General features: G+C 32.8%; 2 protein-coding genes and 1 pseudogene across 3 annotated transcripts in view; 2 read left to right on the top strand and 1 right to left on the bottom strand.

Moving 5' to 3' along the window:
* Positions 1–12,794, bottom strand: part of pcx (pecanex) — a 48,130-nt gene extending 35,336 nt beyond the window's left edge. The window contains exons 1-8 of one of the 2 annotated variants that reach the window (XM_072538300.1): positions 12,250–12,794; positions 11,973–12,130; positions 10,781–10,974; positions 5,574–5,951; positions 5,341–5,511; positions 4,989–5,198; positions 4,542–4,860; positions 3,785–3,996 (exon numbers count right to left, since the gene is read on the bottom strand). In XM_072538300.1, the coding sequence (XP_072394401.1) occupies positions 3,785–3,996; positions 4,542–4,860; positions 4,989–5,198; positions 5,341–5,511; positions 5,574–5,951; positions 10,781–10,974; positions 11,973–12,130; positions 12,250–12,420 (1,813 nt within the window). In that variant the 5' untranslated portion in view covers positions 12,421–12,794. The remainder of the gene's footprint in view (positions 1–3,784; positions 3,997–4,541; positions 4,861–4,988; positions 5,199–5,340; positions 5,512–5,573; positions 5,952–10,780; positions 10,975–11,972; positions 12,131–12,249) is intronic. The other variant, XM_072538292.1, reaches the window with a different exon arrangement.
* LOC140445893 (histone H3-like) lies at positions 4,096–4,472 on the top strand (annotated as a pseudogene).
* A 355-nt stretch (positions 12,795–13,149) lies between the features above and the next one.
* On the top strand, positions 13,150–15,503 carry grp (serine/threonine-protein kinase grp). Its single transcript, XM_072538280.1, has 2 exons — positions 13,150–13,899; positions 14,414–15,503. Exons 1-2 carry the CDS (start codon positions 13,406–13,408, stop codon positions 15,318–15,320), a joined length of 1,401 nt encoding a protein of 466 aa, XP_072394381.1. The 5' UTR covers positions 13,150–13,405; the 3' UTR covers positions 15,321–15,503.
* The last annotated feature ends 295 nt before the right edge of the window (positions 15,504–15,798 follow it).

The following is a 15,798-nucleotide window of genomic DNA, read 5'->3' as shown; positions in this document are numbered from 1 at the left end:
GTTTTCTTTCATGAAATAAAGTCGTTGTCTATTCACCAGGTGAACAGCTAAATTAACTGCAGTGGGATACCGTTTGTGTATGGAAAATGAAGAGATTCTCTAAAACGCCTCATTGATATATCTTCCCATCTGATATGTTGAAACTTCGTTATTGGTTGGAGCTGCAATACCAAATACTTACAGCAATGTCGTTATGTCAATCTGTCAATACTGACATGTTATTGAAACTGTAAAACAGCCTCCTTTATTACATGATCCTTTAATAAAGAACAAAATACTTCATGTCTAAAAGGGATTTATTGCTAACATGTTAAAGAAATCTTTTATTTTGACACATGACATTAAATATTTTTGTATTTGTTACTTATATACATAATTATAGATTAGAAATTAAGATAAGATCATTGAAAAGAGTAAAACATTGAATTTAATTAAATTGATATTTAATTAATACTACAATCCATAATATTCATCTTATAATATGGAAGAACCATTAGATATAGCTAGTTTAGCTGGCGAAAATGATAAAGAAATAGTGAATATCTATATAAATATTTAAGTGAGTTAGAAGTATTTTTCTTTCTACACCTAATTTAACAGGTTACGACAAAATAAGGGATCTTTAAATAAAAGTTCTCTGGTCTGTATTTAATTTAAATACAGGCGGTGTTTATTTTATTAAAGCACAGTAATAAAGGACGCACATCTGCGTATGCGTATGCAGAAAATACAACATAAAAGAGAAATAGCAAGAAAATGTGATGTATCCCAATCGTCAGTTCGAAGGTTGGTCAACCCTAACCTAACCTAAGGCCCAATTTGTCCGGAGACGTTCATAAGAAAATATGAGAAATATGAAATAAAAACAATTAAACATTCAATAAATATAAGGTTGAATGCTCGAATAAATGAACTTTGATCAAATAAAAGGCATATATCGAGCACAGTTTAATTTAATCTTGAAAGTACTTGGGCAAGATTAAATTAAACTGTGCTCGATATATGCCTTTTATTTGATCAAAATTAAACATTCCACCTGAGCAACGATCTGGTAATAGCAAAGGAATGCGACAGGATCAGTATAAAAGAGTCTTCCAGATAAGATTGGTTCTACAAATGAACGAATGGTTTGGAAATGGTCGCAAGGTCTTTATGGAGGGTGGAGCACCTTGCCATGCGGCTAAAAGCATTAAAAGGTTTTTTATAGGGAAACAAGTTTTCTATTACTAACTCACCAGACATGAACCCCATTGAAAATCCAAGGGTGCCTTAACATAATATTAGATATGTGATAATTTCAATTTTTTATTTAATAAATATACAAAAAGGTTAATACTATCATTTATGTAATATACATATAGCTAACATAGTTATAATTGATTATGAAACAAAGAAATTTGTTAAGTGAGTCTGTTAAGTGATATAAGCAGCAACTTTATACAGGGTGGTCCTTAAGTAATTGTACAAACGAAAACCGTAAATTCTACACTTTAAAATATTACGGTTTAAGTCAACTTTCTTTAATAAAATGTTGATATTAAGAAAGATACAGGGTGTTAAAGTTAAAATTTAAAATTCTATTTTTCGCTATAACTTTCATGTTTGTAAAGATTTATGCATAAAAATTTACAACTGGGTACTTTTAAATATGAGAAATTATAATTTGATGCACACTTTGATGTAGCTGATAGAGGGCGCCACATATGCCACATATGTGGCATACATTTGCACTTAACTTTTTTGCTCTTTGAGTTACCTGTATCTATGATAAAAAATATTAAAGATACATTATTTTAACAAAAAAAAGGTATACTTGTTAATAACTTTAAAACTTAACAGTTTTCGGGATAATCGCATTTTAAAAATCAGCTGCATAATTCTGATTTAAGGCAATTACTCGAGGAAACGAAGGAAAAATAGACAAAAACATTAATAAATCTAAATTTTGGTATAAAATACCTTTAACTAAAGTTAATAGTTAACGAAATATTAAATAAAATAAATATATCAGTAGGATAATTAATATGACAAAAACAGAATAATAGGATTTTACATCAAACATTTTACGTTTTATGTTAAATTAAAGTCATAATCAAAACATTTTGTTTACCAACCAAATTAAGAAATAGTTAAACTAAATAACATAACTTTTTGTCAAAGTAAGTTTTCGATATGTCCACCATTTTCTTTAATTCATTTGTCAATATATTACATAAAAGATCGTCTCATATTAAATAGCATCATTGGTTCTAAAGAAACTGCTGCAGTATTTATTTCTTCCCATAGTTGGTTGCGAATGTTTATGGGATTCTTATAGACACGTTGTTTTAATACGCCCCATACACCAAAATCAAGCGGATTAAATTCTGGGCTACGTGGTGGCTATAATGTATAATGGATGAATATATTCTTTTGGATACATATCCAAACCTTGTGGTATATTATGGAACTACATCTTATTTGTCGCACAGGTTAAATAATGTATTAAACTGTGATGTATCTGATTAATTGGTTACGTATATAAACACGGAATAACCTATCGATGACATTACTTATTTATATGATTACGTTACAGCTTACGAGTAACTATAATTACATCTCGAACAAATGGTCTATTATGATTAACTAACGAACTAATATTATGCTGAACTAAATTACCTATGTGTTTACTATATTTATAACAATATCGGTTATTAGGCCAACGTTGATGTTTTTGTAAAAATGCTGAGTCTTTAAGGTTAGGTTGATAGCAAAAGTATTATGAAACAAGACACATATGTGTTATTCAATACTTGTGCTTTAGTTTGTAATTGTCCTAATAAAATGGGTTAACAATTTGCGTAATGAATAATAAGTATTCTTTTGGAATTTTTTATAAATTAAATAATTATATCAATATCTCACTACATTGCCAAGGAATATGACTGCCACGATCAATCCAACGTTCAGAACAGATATATTTAAGTATGTTCTCACTGCCTTCTCTATAGAATGTGGTGGTGTACTATCTTATATAAACCACATATTTTGGGTTTTCAGCATTTTACAATAGGGAAAAAGTAATACAACGCCAGTAGGTATAGAAACTTAAGAAGCGATAGAAAAGGGAAATTGTAAACATGATGACGGCCAACGTCTGAATACGGACACGGCACATAAAGAAGAAGATGAAGAATATTTTCTTCAATAAGACATTTAGCAGCCATAACAAAAATTTTGTAATATTACATTATCATCTTTGAGTTGTTGTAATAAGAATAAACTGTGAATTATGCTTATCTACAGGTATTCAGTGCTTTACCGCACAAATATTACAACTAAGAATTATTATGCAGCTGACTTATAAAATGCGAATATCTCGAAAACGGTTAAATCTTGAGGTTACTAACAAGTATACCTTTTCCTTGTAAAAATAATGTATCTTTAATATTTTTTAACACAAATAGAGCTAACTTAAAGAGCAAAAAAGTAAAACGCAAATCTATGCCACACATGTGGCATATGTGGCGCCCTCTATCAGTTACATTAAAGTTTGTATAAAATTATATTGTATTCTGCTTTAAAGCATCCAATTATAAATTTTTGTCCAAAAATATTTACAAACGTAAAAGTTATAGCGAAAAATAGAATTTTAAATTTCCACTTTAACACCCTGTATCTTTCTTAATATCAACATTTTATTAAAGCAAGTTGGCTTAAATCGTAATATTTTAAAGCGTAGAATTTACGGTTTTCATTTGTACAATTACTTAAGGACCACCCTGTATATAAAATATATACCAACCTGTGCTAGAAAATTTTCCCTGATGTTGGCACTTCAACTTCCCCTGTTGGTCGTCGCTCAAGGCTCTTCGTCTCGTCCTGGCGATTCTCTTCTTTCTCACCACCACTGTAGGTTGTTCTTCTTCGGTTTTGGCTACTCTTTCGATTTCTTTGGGCTTCCTCTTTAACTGTTTGTCGATCTTTTCCTCAACAGCGGCAATAGGATATATACAGCTGAAAATATGGATATTATAGAGTGTAAGATTACTGGGGGGTACCTTAACACTGCTGAGCTCATAAATCGACTTTAATATACTAGAGTATACGCGAAAAATAATAGCACATACAAAGCAAACAGCCCGTAAATCCACTGGTGGTAAAGCACCACGTAAACAGTTACCAACCAAAGCTTCTCTTAAAAGTGCACCTGCCAATGGAGGAGTTAAAAAACCTCATCGTTACAGGCCAGGTACTGTAGCTCTTCGTGAAATTAGACATTACCAGAAAAGTACTGAGTTAGTATCAGAAAACTATCTTACCAACGTCTTGTCAGTGAAATCGGACAAGGTTTAAAAACAGATTTTCGTTTTTAGAGTTCGGCAGTTATGGCTTTAAAGGAAGCGAGTGAAGCATATTTGGTAGGTTTGAGACTCACTATTATGCCCAAGGACATTCAACTAGCCAGGAGAATCAGGGGAGAAAGGGCATAAACAAATAAGTCATATTACAAATTCAATGGGTTGGGAAAATCACAAGGTAAACCGGTAAAAAATACTTACGCAGCTCTATTATCGTCCAGTTCCATACTAGAGTTGCTGAATGATAAATTTTTATCGCTGACGTCGTTATCAGTATTATAGAAATCAGTCCTGGCATCTTGCATGTCGGGTGTAGTACTGGAATTGGAGTTGTCGTTATTTTCCAGAAGTCGATCTTTGGAGTTGGTATTGGTTTTGGAGCTGTGTTGATACTGAACGGGCGCTATGACGGATTTCGTGGAAGATAGCTTCGCAGTTTGGTGGTACTTCTCGTCGTTGAAGGAGTAAGGCACACTTTTCGGTTTTTTGGGTTTAATATACATGAGGGGGCTATGGCTACCTGTGAATCAATGTAAAACATAACATTTTTTTGCGTTTTCGCCAATATTGTAAATATTGTTGAACATATAAATTTTTGATGCTAGTCATTATCAACTGATACTCTCATTTTTAATAACTGACACTCACCTTGGTCGATTTCCTCGCAATCTGAATCAGAACGTCGTTCCATGCTCTCTACGTCAGTGTCTGGGCCGTGGGAAGTTTGATGTTCATCTGACTGTTCTGCTATGGGGTAAACTATCTCGGAACCATAATACGGACACAGGTTTAGGTGTTGGTTCCGAGTGAGACTAGAACTGGGTGGAGGAAGAGGATTTTTCGTCAAACTTTTGCCGCCTAAATAAAAATACCTTAGTGAGCGTAAATCTATTAGGAAATGCTAGAATAATGTGTATATCTTAAGAGAGACGTTGACGTAAATCATACAGTTAATCAATTTAATCCGAAAACACGAACAATGGAAATAAGTTGAACTTACTGAGTATTTCTAAACTGTTCGGATGTACATCTAGAGGTGGGGGTGGACAACACGATTCCAGAACTGTAGAACGAATTCTTCTCACTCCCATTACAGTAGGCTTGAAATAAAACCCTTCCGAGGTAAGTGGTTGGTTGGGATTTTTATCTATATAACCTAATTCAAGGGAACCTACAGCCAAGAATAAACAAAAATGATTATTTATATATTAAGGCTATATTCATCTATTATACCTGTAGGTTTAATATCAACTTGAACTGTGGACGGCAAGAAACTTAAACTCGTGAAATTGGAATGCCTCCTTCCTGAACTTTCCATCTGGCCAAAATTTGTAGATCCGTGTTCGGATTCCACACTCTGCAGTGAGGTGCGCTGCCTTAAAAGCATCCCGTGTCCTTGTCCGTCAGTTTCAGAGTCTAGTTTTTTGTCTTCTTTCACGAAAGTGACATAACTATCTGTTTTGGAGCGCTGGTGTTTGGGACGCCGGTCTGAATATCTGACTTTACGCTTTTCTGGTAGTTCTGAGTTGATGGCGATCAAATCAGTAGGGACGCTAGGTATATCATCACTGCTTTCTGATGAGTTTTTTCTATGTACTTCAGCTTTTAAATCTGAAAAGATCAGGATCATAGGTTACTAGTGCTATTACTATAAAATGTATAGCAAAGGATGTTTGGATCCTTTGCTAAGCGGATCGAAATAATTTTAAAAAATCACGATACTTTAGTTTTGTGTGGTCTGTCTATTCGTCCGATGAATAGTGCAGACAAAACTCCAAACAGATACATAAGAACTAATGAAGAATTCGGATTCGACTTTATAAGTTAGGTTTAGCTACTATCTATGTTATCTACGAGCAATTAAATACAAGAATTATAACGATGTCCATCGCCAGCTATCGCCGAGGGTTTACCACCGCTCTGTACGCACACACTTCCACCACTAACTTCCACTTCCATCGACGCGCGCTGGAGATGGAAGACCGGCAACGGTATAAAACAACATACGCCGCAAGAGAGAATCGAGAGAATCCAAGTTCTAGAACACGTTGAAAAGGTAGAAAGAAGTAAATAAAATACCTCAAAAAAGTAAAGAAACCCCCATTAGTTATATCAGGACAGATAGGACAATATGGGAAGCTTATAAGTGAAATAAAAGAGGTGCTACAACACAAACTTGCTCCTGCAGGACGCTCAGGAACAAGGAGTTACATTAGAATTATGGAGGATTATGATGTTGAAACAGGAACTTATCACATTGAAGACCCCCTTCCATACTTATACAAAAAAGTTACCAAGAAAATTATAATGAACCGGCCTCCGGAATGGACATCAAAAAGATGGAAAAAGAATTATAAGAACAAGGAATCGAAGCCAAAATACCGTAAATGAAGCCAAAACAACAAAGGAAGGGTCAGAAATTCATATCTCAATTCAACAAAACACAGGACATGATAGAAGAGACGAAAATTAACGAAGTTCAAAATATTCGTGTCAAATGGGACACTTACAGTATGCAGGCTAGAGCAACTCAATGCTATAATTGTCAACCTTTCAGACATAGTGCCAGGAACTGTTTCAAAGCTCCCAAGATATATGAAATGCACCTATGAACACTTAACACGCCTATGCCCAAAGAGTGTAATTAACAAATCTGCAATTGTGGCGAAGAACACACATCTAATTATTTGATGTGTAAAAAACATATCGAGTACCTGGATAACCAAGTACAGAAGAATGCAAGGATTAAACCAGCGCTAAGAACTAATCTCTCGCCACATCCATCACTTTTCATAAGCACCACAAGTGGCATGTAATATACAAAACTACAAGAGGGGTGCAATCAACACAGGAAAATAGTCAAACAAGTGGAGCAGCAACCGTCAAATCATTATGGACAGAAATACACCACATCGTAAATGTAGAAAAAATAATGTCACTTCTAGAAGCAATGAATAAGGCAAGAAACTTTTGCGAACAAGCGATGGCCTTTATGAAGTATAAAGAAAAAGAAAAGGAAAAAGAAAGTGCTTAAATGACTGAAAATCCTACAAATCAACAAAGCATCCCTGAGGCTAAGACAGAATGAGCTACATGAAGTAGTCATCAGGCAAAATCTAGACATCATCTATCTATCAGAAACGTTGTATATGACAGAATACCAGTTCCGACCACAACCCAGTGACAGGAATTGTGACATCAAGAATTGGCCTCCCAACAATCGAACCAGTAAAAAGATTGAAGTGAAAAGAAGCAAATAAGCAAAACTAGAGACGACAGCTAAACCAAATGGAAATGAAAATCAAATTTGTAAAAGAAATGGAAGAAAAAATTGAAGAAGTCACAAGAAGAATCCAAAGAGCAATGGAAGACAACATCCCAAGAGAAAAGAAAAAATAAGACCAGAAGAGTGTACCAAAGAACCAGAAGAGAGGAATTCAAGATCTGTGGAAACGAATTATCCAATGAAATAAAAACAAGACTCAGAAGTCTCACCGAGAATAAGTGGCACATCAGAAAAACTGAAGAAAACTATGAAAATGTACGGAACATGCTAAAAGACAAGAAGAGGGTTAAACAAAATATACCACAAAAAAATCGGTTGCCTGTAAAGTCGGTTTTACGGGCGAAGATTTTACGTGACAACGTCTTTTTCTCGGTAGAATATTTATTGATATGAATATTATTAAATTGCACAATAGGAACAAGGAATTGAATGAAAATAAGAATTGCACAAATTTTAACTATAGAAATATATTTTGTTTACTAAAACATTGTACATGTAAACTTAAACTTAACTAATTTCTATTTGAGTGATTTTGTTGAGGATATGACGATGATAGGAGAAATATGAAATGAAAGGAAGTGTTTCTGCTGTAATGTGTCTTGAACGCCAAGAACGCTCGAGAAAGACAGAGACACAAGCACGGAAGCACGCACCGATTCAACGCGCCTAATTCTCTAGTGCTGCGCGCGCAGCGGACCGATCATGTTTGAGTGGCAGAGAGACGCAAGGCATTCGCCGGTCCGGCGAGCCTCTCTCGTTCGGTGACTCACTGTAACAGACGTGAGCGGGCGGTACACTTTTTCATGAATGACTCCGAGCCACAACCTAATTTAAGACGTTGTCACGTCAATAATCGTTGAAGAAGGAACTCACTTCGAGACTCAAGACAAAGTATATGCAATTGCAAGAAGAATGGCAGGAACACATAGGAAATGAAAATAGGTCAGATGCAAGAACCATAGAAGACGCATATGAGAGAACAAAAAGCAGGAACAAATTTTTAGTACAGGAGTAAGACTACCTAAATCCAACAGAAGTTGTTAAAATCATAAAAGGATTAAAGGGAAGTAGAGCCTCAGGAATGGAGGGCATCCACAACATTACACTCAAGGAACTACTGAAGCAAATGATGGTGTAACTACACTACATTTTCAGATTTTGGAAAAGGAACTACTGAAGAAAATGATAGTGCAAATACACTACATTTTCAGATTTTGCCTGTAAAAAGAGCATTTTCTGACCAATTGCAAACATGCTATAGTTTGGCCGCTGAAAAGATGGAATGATCACGTCATCATAACATAGGGAGATTCCTCTCCCTATGTTATCACTTTTCCCACATTTACACCGCTCAACAAAAACGAACTAACACTCTTGCTAATATATACCGTTTTTTACAGGTTATTGCTTTACATGCTTTGGGATACATGGGATGCTTAGTGTTCATTATTACACCTTTTTTCTCAACAGTTAAATGTCTTTTTTTTATCTTTTTCTTGGATGTGAAAGAAAGTTTACATCCATATTTAATAAATGTAAGACACATTTAATAAAATCGTTAATAAACCTAACTCACACAATAATTAATACAAATTAATATATGTATGTGTGAACTCTACAAACAATTTTTAGCACTGCCAACAAAATTCACCAGACAGGGGAAGTTAAACACAAATAATGACGGTGTAAACAGTTTCTCAGAAGGTCTAGTTTTGACCGCCTGTCAATGCTTGCACTGAGTGATCATGCGACCTTGGATTCCATCTTTTAAACAGCCAGATTATAATATCATCTCTCAAGAAAGGATGATGAAAGACCAGAAATCTAAGGACCAATATCCCTTTTGGAATCCATAGGAAAAATATTGGAGAAAATTATCTACAGAAGACTAATACAGCACACAGAAAGAAGAAGAATAATTCAAGAAGATCAATTTGGATTCAGAAGAGGAAGAACAAATAACAGCGACACAAAGATCTGATTCAACAGAAATCAGAAAACAGAAAAAAGGAATGGTCATCCTAGACATAGAAAAAGCATACAACACACTTTATAAACAAGATGAACTTATTCAAAAGATGGATAGAGCTAAGTTGCCTTATTATGTAGGTAATATATGTGACGCATATTTATCTTATAGAATATTTCAACTTTCAGCTGACCAATAGATGTCTAGAATACAAGAAAAATATGTGTGCAATGTAAAATATTATTAGGCAATAAAGGTTTTTATTTTATTTTGTTAGAGAATCGAGTTTCAACAGAGTACTGATCTGATGGGAACTTCACTGGGCCTTTGGGTATTGACCAACCATTAAAGGTCAACCATCCTGGGAGTTATATCAGAGTATTGATCTGGAAACAACTTGATCTGATGCCAAACTGTACCGTGACTAAGTATTGATTAGTGACTTCCTGCTCCTTGCTGGATCTAGTGCTGATTGATCCGTCCACCTCTAACCCTGATTATTCCTTCTTCTCAGTGTGTGTGACTGTGTTGCCTAACGCATCGTATTTTTGTTTCAATGTTTATAACATATTTATTTTTAGCAGGTAGTAACAGTGGGTCGTAGCAACATCAATACCTCCGCCAAGATTGATATTTTATTTTTATTGTACAGAAGAAGCTTATTTTATTTTGTTGTTTATTTATTCATATTTTTTCAATTTAAACTAAAGGTTTTTTGTAACAATAAAACAAAGTTTTCAGTGTTTTATTGTTACATAAAATGAATTTCCATCAAGTAACAGTCTAATCCATCAATTATTTAAAAGTTTTTTATTTATTTATTTATTTAAAACTCGTGTTTTACCGAGTCTGGTGTCTAACAGCGCTACCTGTTAAGAACCTATAAAAAAAGAGAACATATCAGACCACAGAGAGAAGAAAAACACCATAAGAAAATAAAACAGACTAGGCACATATTTCAGTAGGATAGAAGATGATGTAGGAAACATATTAAAGAATATAGAAAACATGAAAGAGATAAGAAATGTAGATCAATATAAAGTATATTAAGCAAAGATAGTCAAACATAGAAAAGAGTACAGAAACATAGTATCAGAATTAAAAATAGACTGATTTCCCACATATAGATAACTTTAAATTTAAAACAGATATTGCTTAAATCAAATGTACTAGTAATAATCTTACCTATGGTACTAGTAGGTTTACAGGCTCCTTCGGTGTATTCTAATTGATGGAAATCAGACTCTAGGCTTTCAGCATCAGTACTGTGCAATGGACCAAATTCTATATCATGCAGGTGAGCTAGTTTTGTTCCTGCTCTATTAGTCTGGCCGGATGATTTGCTTGGTATTATCTGCAACTCTATACCTTCCTCCTCCCTAGATGGAGATTCATTTTATTAAAAGTTTTTGAAAAGATCCAAAATTAAAGCAATGTTTACAATAAACTTGCAATCAAATTAATTTAATTAAAATATTAAATAGCAATGTTTAATGTTTTAATAATGTCGAATATTATAACAAATTGTAACTGCAACATTATGAAAAGAATTATGATGGTAAAAAACAGTAAATCATCTTTGAACAGTTGTGAAGACTTAATACATTGCTAAAAACATCATATTATTTCTAAACATCAACAGACCATGGTCACATTGGTCATATAATAGATAAAAACAATTTTTGATGTTTAGCACAAAGAAATTCAGAAAATTTATGTTAAAAAATGATTAAGAATTTGTGAAAATTTGGTGGAAAAATCACATTATTAGTCTCTGGAGACCACTAAACCATAGCTGTGTAATAGATAAAGAACAGTTTTCGATATCTCACTGATTTCTGGTTGCGCAATAAAAAAACAGAATAGGAAATGTACAAATCCAATAAGCTGGAAGGAAACAAATATTATTATATATTCTACATATTTTGAATTTGGGAGATGTCTTCAAAAGAGTTTTCCCCTTGCTTTTTTATTTTTAAGACTAGATGCACATGAATGAAGTCATTCACAGTAGTGCATCTAACAAATTGCATGACCTCACAAAACTAAGATAATTAAAAGAATACCAGAAAAATAAATTGTAAAATCAAAATACATAGTATGAACACACTAGGAAAACAGAAAATGAGTAGATAAAAAAGAAAACAGTACAATTGTATCAATTATATAGAGAGAAAAAGATATAAGAATCAAAATGACCACATAGAAAAGCAGTTGATTGAGTTTATGAATCTACATAAAGGTTTAAAAAATTAACTGGGAGAGATTTTTAAAGAAAATGTGGTTATATATTATACATTTTACTATATGGTTATTAAACTCATAATAATAAAAACATTTAAGTAGCTTAAAAACAAATTATTTAGATTTCACTTACTTTTTTAAGTCTTGGGGCACATCTTCAACTTCTTCCTGTATACATTCTTTGGTATCATACATATGATGCAGGCCATAGTTAACTAATTTCAATATTGTTAGACCCACTGTTACAGATCCACAATAAAAATACCAAACAGTCCATGATGGTGGAAAATACTGCAAAGATAATCAGCTGTTTACTGTCTGATTCACTTGATAAATTTCATAGACTGTTTATAAATAAATAGATAAGTTCAAGTTATGAATGACTGAAATTAATTAACGTGTAGACTTACCACATAGATACAAAACGGGACACATAAGAGATATAACCAAACATACAAATGAAAAGTGTTACAGAAGACATCCTGGTGAGGGTCATAAAACCATCCACCAGTAAGCGAGGCCCATACTCCTTGTCTAAGAATTTCCAACGTTTGTGATCCCATTTGGGTTTCTTCTATCATTTTAAAATTAATAACTGCGTAATGTTCATTTTTGCTACATTTGCTCTATACCTTACACTAATCTACAATACTTTCTCCAAAATGGATCCATAACAACGATTACTTCCCAGGTTATCACAGTTGGTTGATATGAAGCATACTACCATTATTTATTTAACAATTGTCAATCTCTCTTACTGCAAAATTTAGTAGATAAGAAATTACAACAAATTCATTAGTATTTTTTGGAAACATACACATTTGACAACTGATATGAATAGAGGTCGAAAACCATCGATACTGCTCCCGATGGTTTATATTTCCGAGCATCATCTATCGATAGTGCCAATAAATGAATATATTGTGCAGATGTGTTATAACTCTTGCTTGCAGTACTTGCCTTTTAAAACTGTTAATTTTAATTTTTAATATGTTCTTTTCCAGATAAAAACAAGAACAATTATATCAATCTTACTGTAAAATTACAATACACTATCATCGATGATTTTCGATATAATAATTGTTCTCTGATTATCATTCGTGTTCTGTGATAGGAATCAACCTCTTCCAATTTCTCGGTCTCTTTTCAGATATACTTGGCAACCAGATAATATTTTCTTTTTAAAACAACCGATGGACTCAAAAAAACTTGAATTTTAAGTAATACCATAAAAAATATATTGTTATAAAGACATAATCAGCTACTATTCTTAATATCGTAATGAAATATTATAAAAGTCATTATCAAAACGCGGGAAACTATCAGAAATTCTTTTGAATAATCTATCTTTCTTTATCTGAGGTGGAATGATATTTCATTTCCTTTTTCATGGACATAACCATAATTTTTCAAAATGGAAGTGTATGAAAATTAAGATAGCAGGCATTTGTTTTTAAAAATTAACAATGCTAAATGACACTGAAGTAACATAGCATATAAATAATTTTGCAGCAAACGTAGTAGATTGTGTTGTTGAAGTATAAAATACATATTTATTTTTGCGAAATGGCTGAAGACTATGATACAGCTTGTAAGACTGTATTTGTAGAGGACTGGCTATGTAGTAGTAATATTTTAGGCGAAGGGGCTTACGGAGAAGTGAAATTGTTAGAACATAGAAGGACCAAAGAGAAAATAGCCTGTAAAATTGTTGATCACAGTAAATATAAAGACGCCTCAGCAAATATAAATAGAGAAGTTAGTATTCATAAATTATTAGACCACCAGAATATTATTAAATTCTTTGGTAGACGAGAAGAACCAAATAGGGAATATATATTCCTGGAGTTTGCTGCTGGCGGAGAACTGTTCCAGTTAATAGAACCTGATGTAGGTATGCCTGTGGCCAAAGCTCAATTATACATGAAGCAGCTCTTTTCTGGTATTGAATACATACATAGCAAAGGAATCGCTCATCGAGATATTAAACCAGAGAACATTTTGATAAGTGCTGAGGGTGTGCTGAAGATCAGTGACTTTGGACTGGCAACTTTATTCAGGTAATAGACTAACAGTAAAAATATGAGTATATTTTACAACTTTTTTTAATCACTTTATCTTTTAACACTCTGTTATCTATTTTTATTTTATTTTTGGTGATAAGTATCTATCTGAGAATTATTAATACAATCCATACTAGTCTCTTAATAGTTTTGGGAAATCCAATCTTTTTACCAGAGTGATTTTAGTACCTTAGCTTTCTCAAAAAGTACAATTTTCTGACTATTTGCAAATTTTATTTACATAAAATGTTATTATGGAGATATTTTATTGCTTGTGGTATAATGCCTTTAAATATTGTTTATAACAAATTTAAAGTTACATCTTTTGTAGCACTTCTGATTGCAGAAAATGTATTTGATATATGATTGTTGCCATTCTCTATAATTTTGTTATTAAAATGTAATGTAAAATATTAAATAAAGTAAAAGTTTTCTTTGTAAATAAGCACAATTTTCTTTATTAAATGATTGAATAAACAGATATATTTATAGCATACTCTATTGTTTTTAGATTTAGAGGAAAAGAAAGACTGTTGGACAAGAAGTGTGGAACAAAACCTTACATGGCTCCAGAAGTGCTAACGCGCCCCTACAAAGCTCAACCAGCAGATATATGGAGCTGTGGCATAGTATTTGTAGCATTGTTGACAGGAGAACTTCCATGGGGTAGCACTTATAATGACAATCCAGAATTTATAATGTGGAAAACAAATAACTATATATTAACCACTCCATGGTCAAAGCTTGGAAACACTGCCCTAAGTTTAGCAAAACAAATATTACATGTAGAATCAAAGAAACGTTTCACACTGCATCAGATATTAAACCATCATTGGATGAAGTTCAACTTCTCTACTGGCAGTTCTATTGACACTGTTGATGATAGTACATCAACACAGTCAGCCAAACGTTGCAATTCTTTAATAGCAGCTGAAATAAATAATGCTAGAGACATGCCTGTTGTTACATTGTCTCAACCGAATATGATATACCGCCACAATGCTATTATGAAAGCTCTTGACAACATCAAAACTTCTGGAAAAGATCTTATATCATTCTCTCAACCAATTAAGAATGATAATCTAGTTATCCAGTTTACTCAGACCCCTATTACTAAGGATAACTTTGAGAATCTCATTGTCAAGAGGATGACCAGGTTCTACATAACCAACAGTAAAGAGAAAACATTGGAGAATCTTTGTTCTGTTTTGGATACATTCCACTTGTGCTGGAATATTGATATTAATGGAGCTGTTTCTATATCCACATGGGATGCTGTGAAGAATCAGTTGCTGTTTAAAATTAATTTGATAGAGATAGATGGAAAAGTTCTCTTAGATTTTAGACTATCCAAAGGCTGTGGTTTGCAATTCAAGAAGATATTCTTAAAATTGAAAGAAGCTATGGTTGCTATATAAATTGTTATTTGACTGAACCATGACGAATTTAACCAGTATTTGTTGTTAGTATAAATGATAGTTATTTTTGATACAGTATGTAAGTTTGTTTTTAAATATTGATAGAATTATTAATAGGAGTATTTGTTTCTGACATTGTTTAATTTGTTCATTTGTTGTAAGTAATAAAGCAATATATTTTTCCACGTGTGTTTAAAAAAAAATTTAAGTATGTAGAAGCTTGGAGGATTATAAAAAGTCTTAAAAAGACACAAACAAAAAATAAATCTAAAGTATAAACTAAGCCTTCAAATATGAAGAAATCTAAGTAGTAAACCTTTTCTTATAAAAGTTTCACATCCATCATGATTATTTTTCTTTAATATAATCCTTCTAATTTGAAGAAATCAGTGATAAACCAGATATAAAACTGCTGTTGTTTTCTGGTTAAATTTATAGTAATTCTCAAATATTTTATTATGTTTATAAGGAATTAAAG

The sequence above is a fragment of the Diabrotica undecimpunctata genome, chromosome 1 (genome assembly GCF_040954645.1).
Source record: "Diabrotica undecimpunctata isolate CICGRU chromosome 1, icDiaUnde3, whole genome shotgun sequence".
NCBI lineage: Eukaryota > Metazoa > Arthropoda > Insecta > Coleoptera > Chrysomelidae > Diabrotica > Diabrotica undecimpunctata.
Note: the sequence above shows the minus strand (reverse complement) of the source record. Positions and strands in the feature narration are given on the sequence as shown.

What these genes read in the sequence shown, in the direction of transcription:
- grp (XM_072538280.1), top strand. Translation starts at nt 13,406, where the DNA reads ATGGCTGAAGACTATGATACAGCTTGTAAGACTGTATTTGTAGAGGAC. An exon ending in GGACTGGCAACTTTATTCAG is followed by an intron (nt 13,900 to 14,413) that starts GTAATAGACTAA and finishes TATTGTTTTTAG; the next exon opens with ATTTAGAGGAAAAGAAAGAC.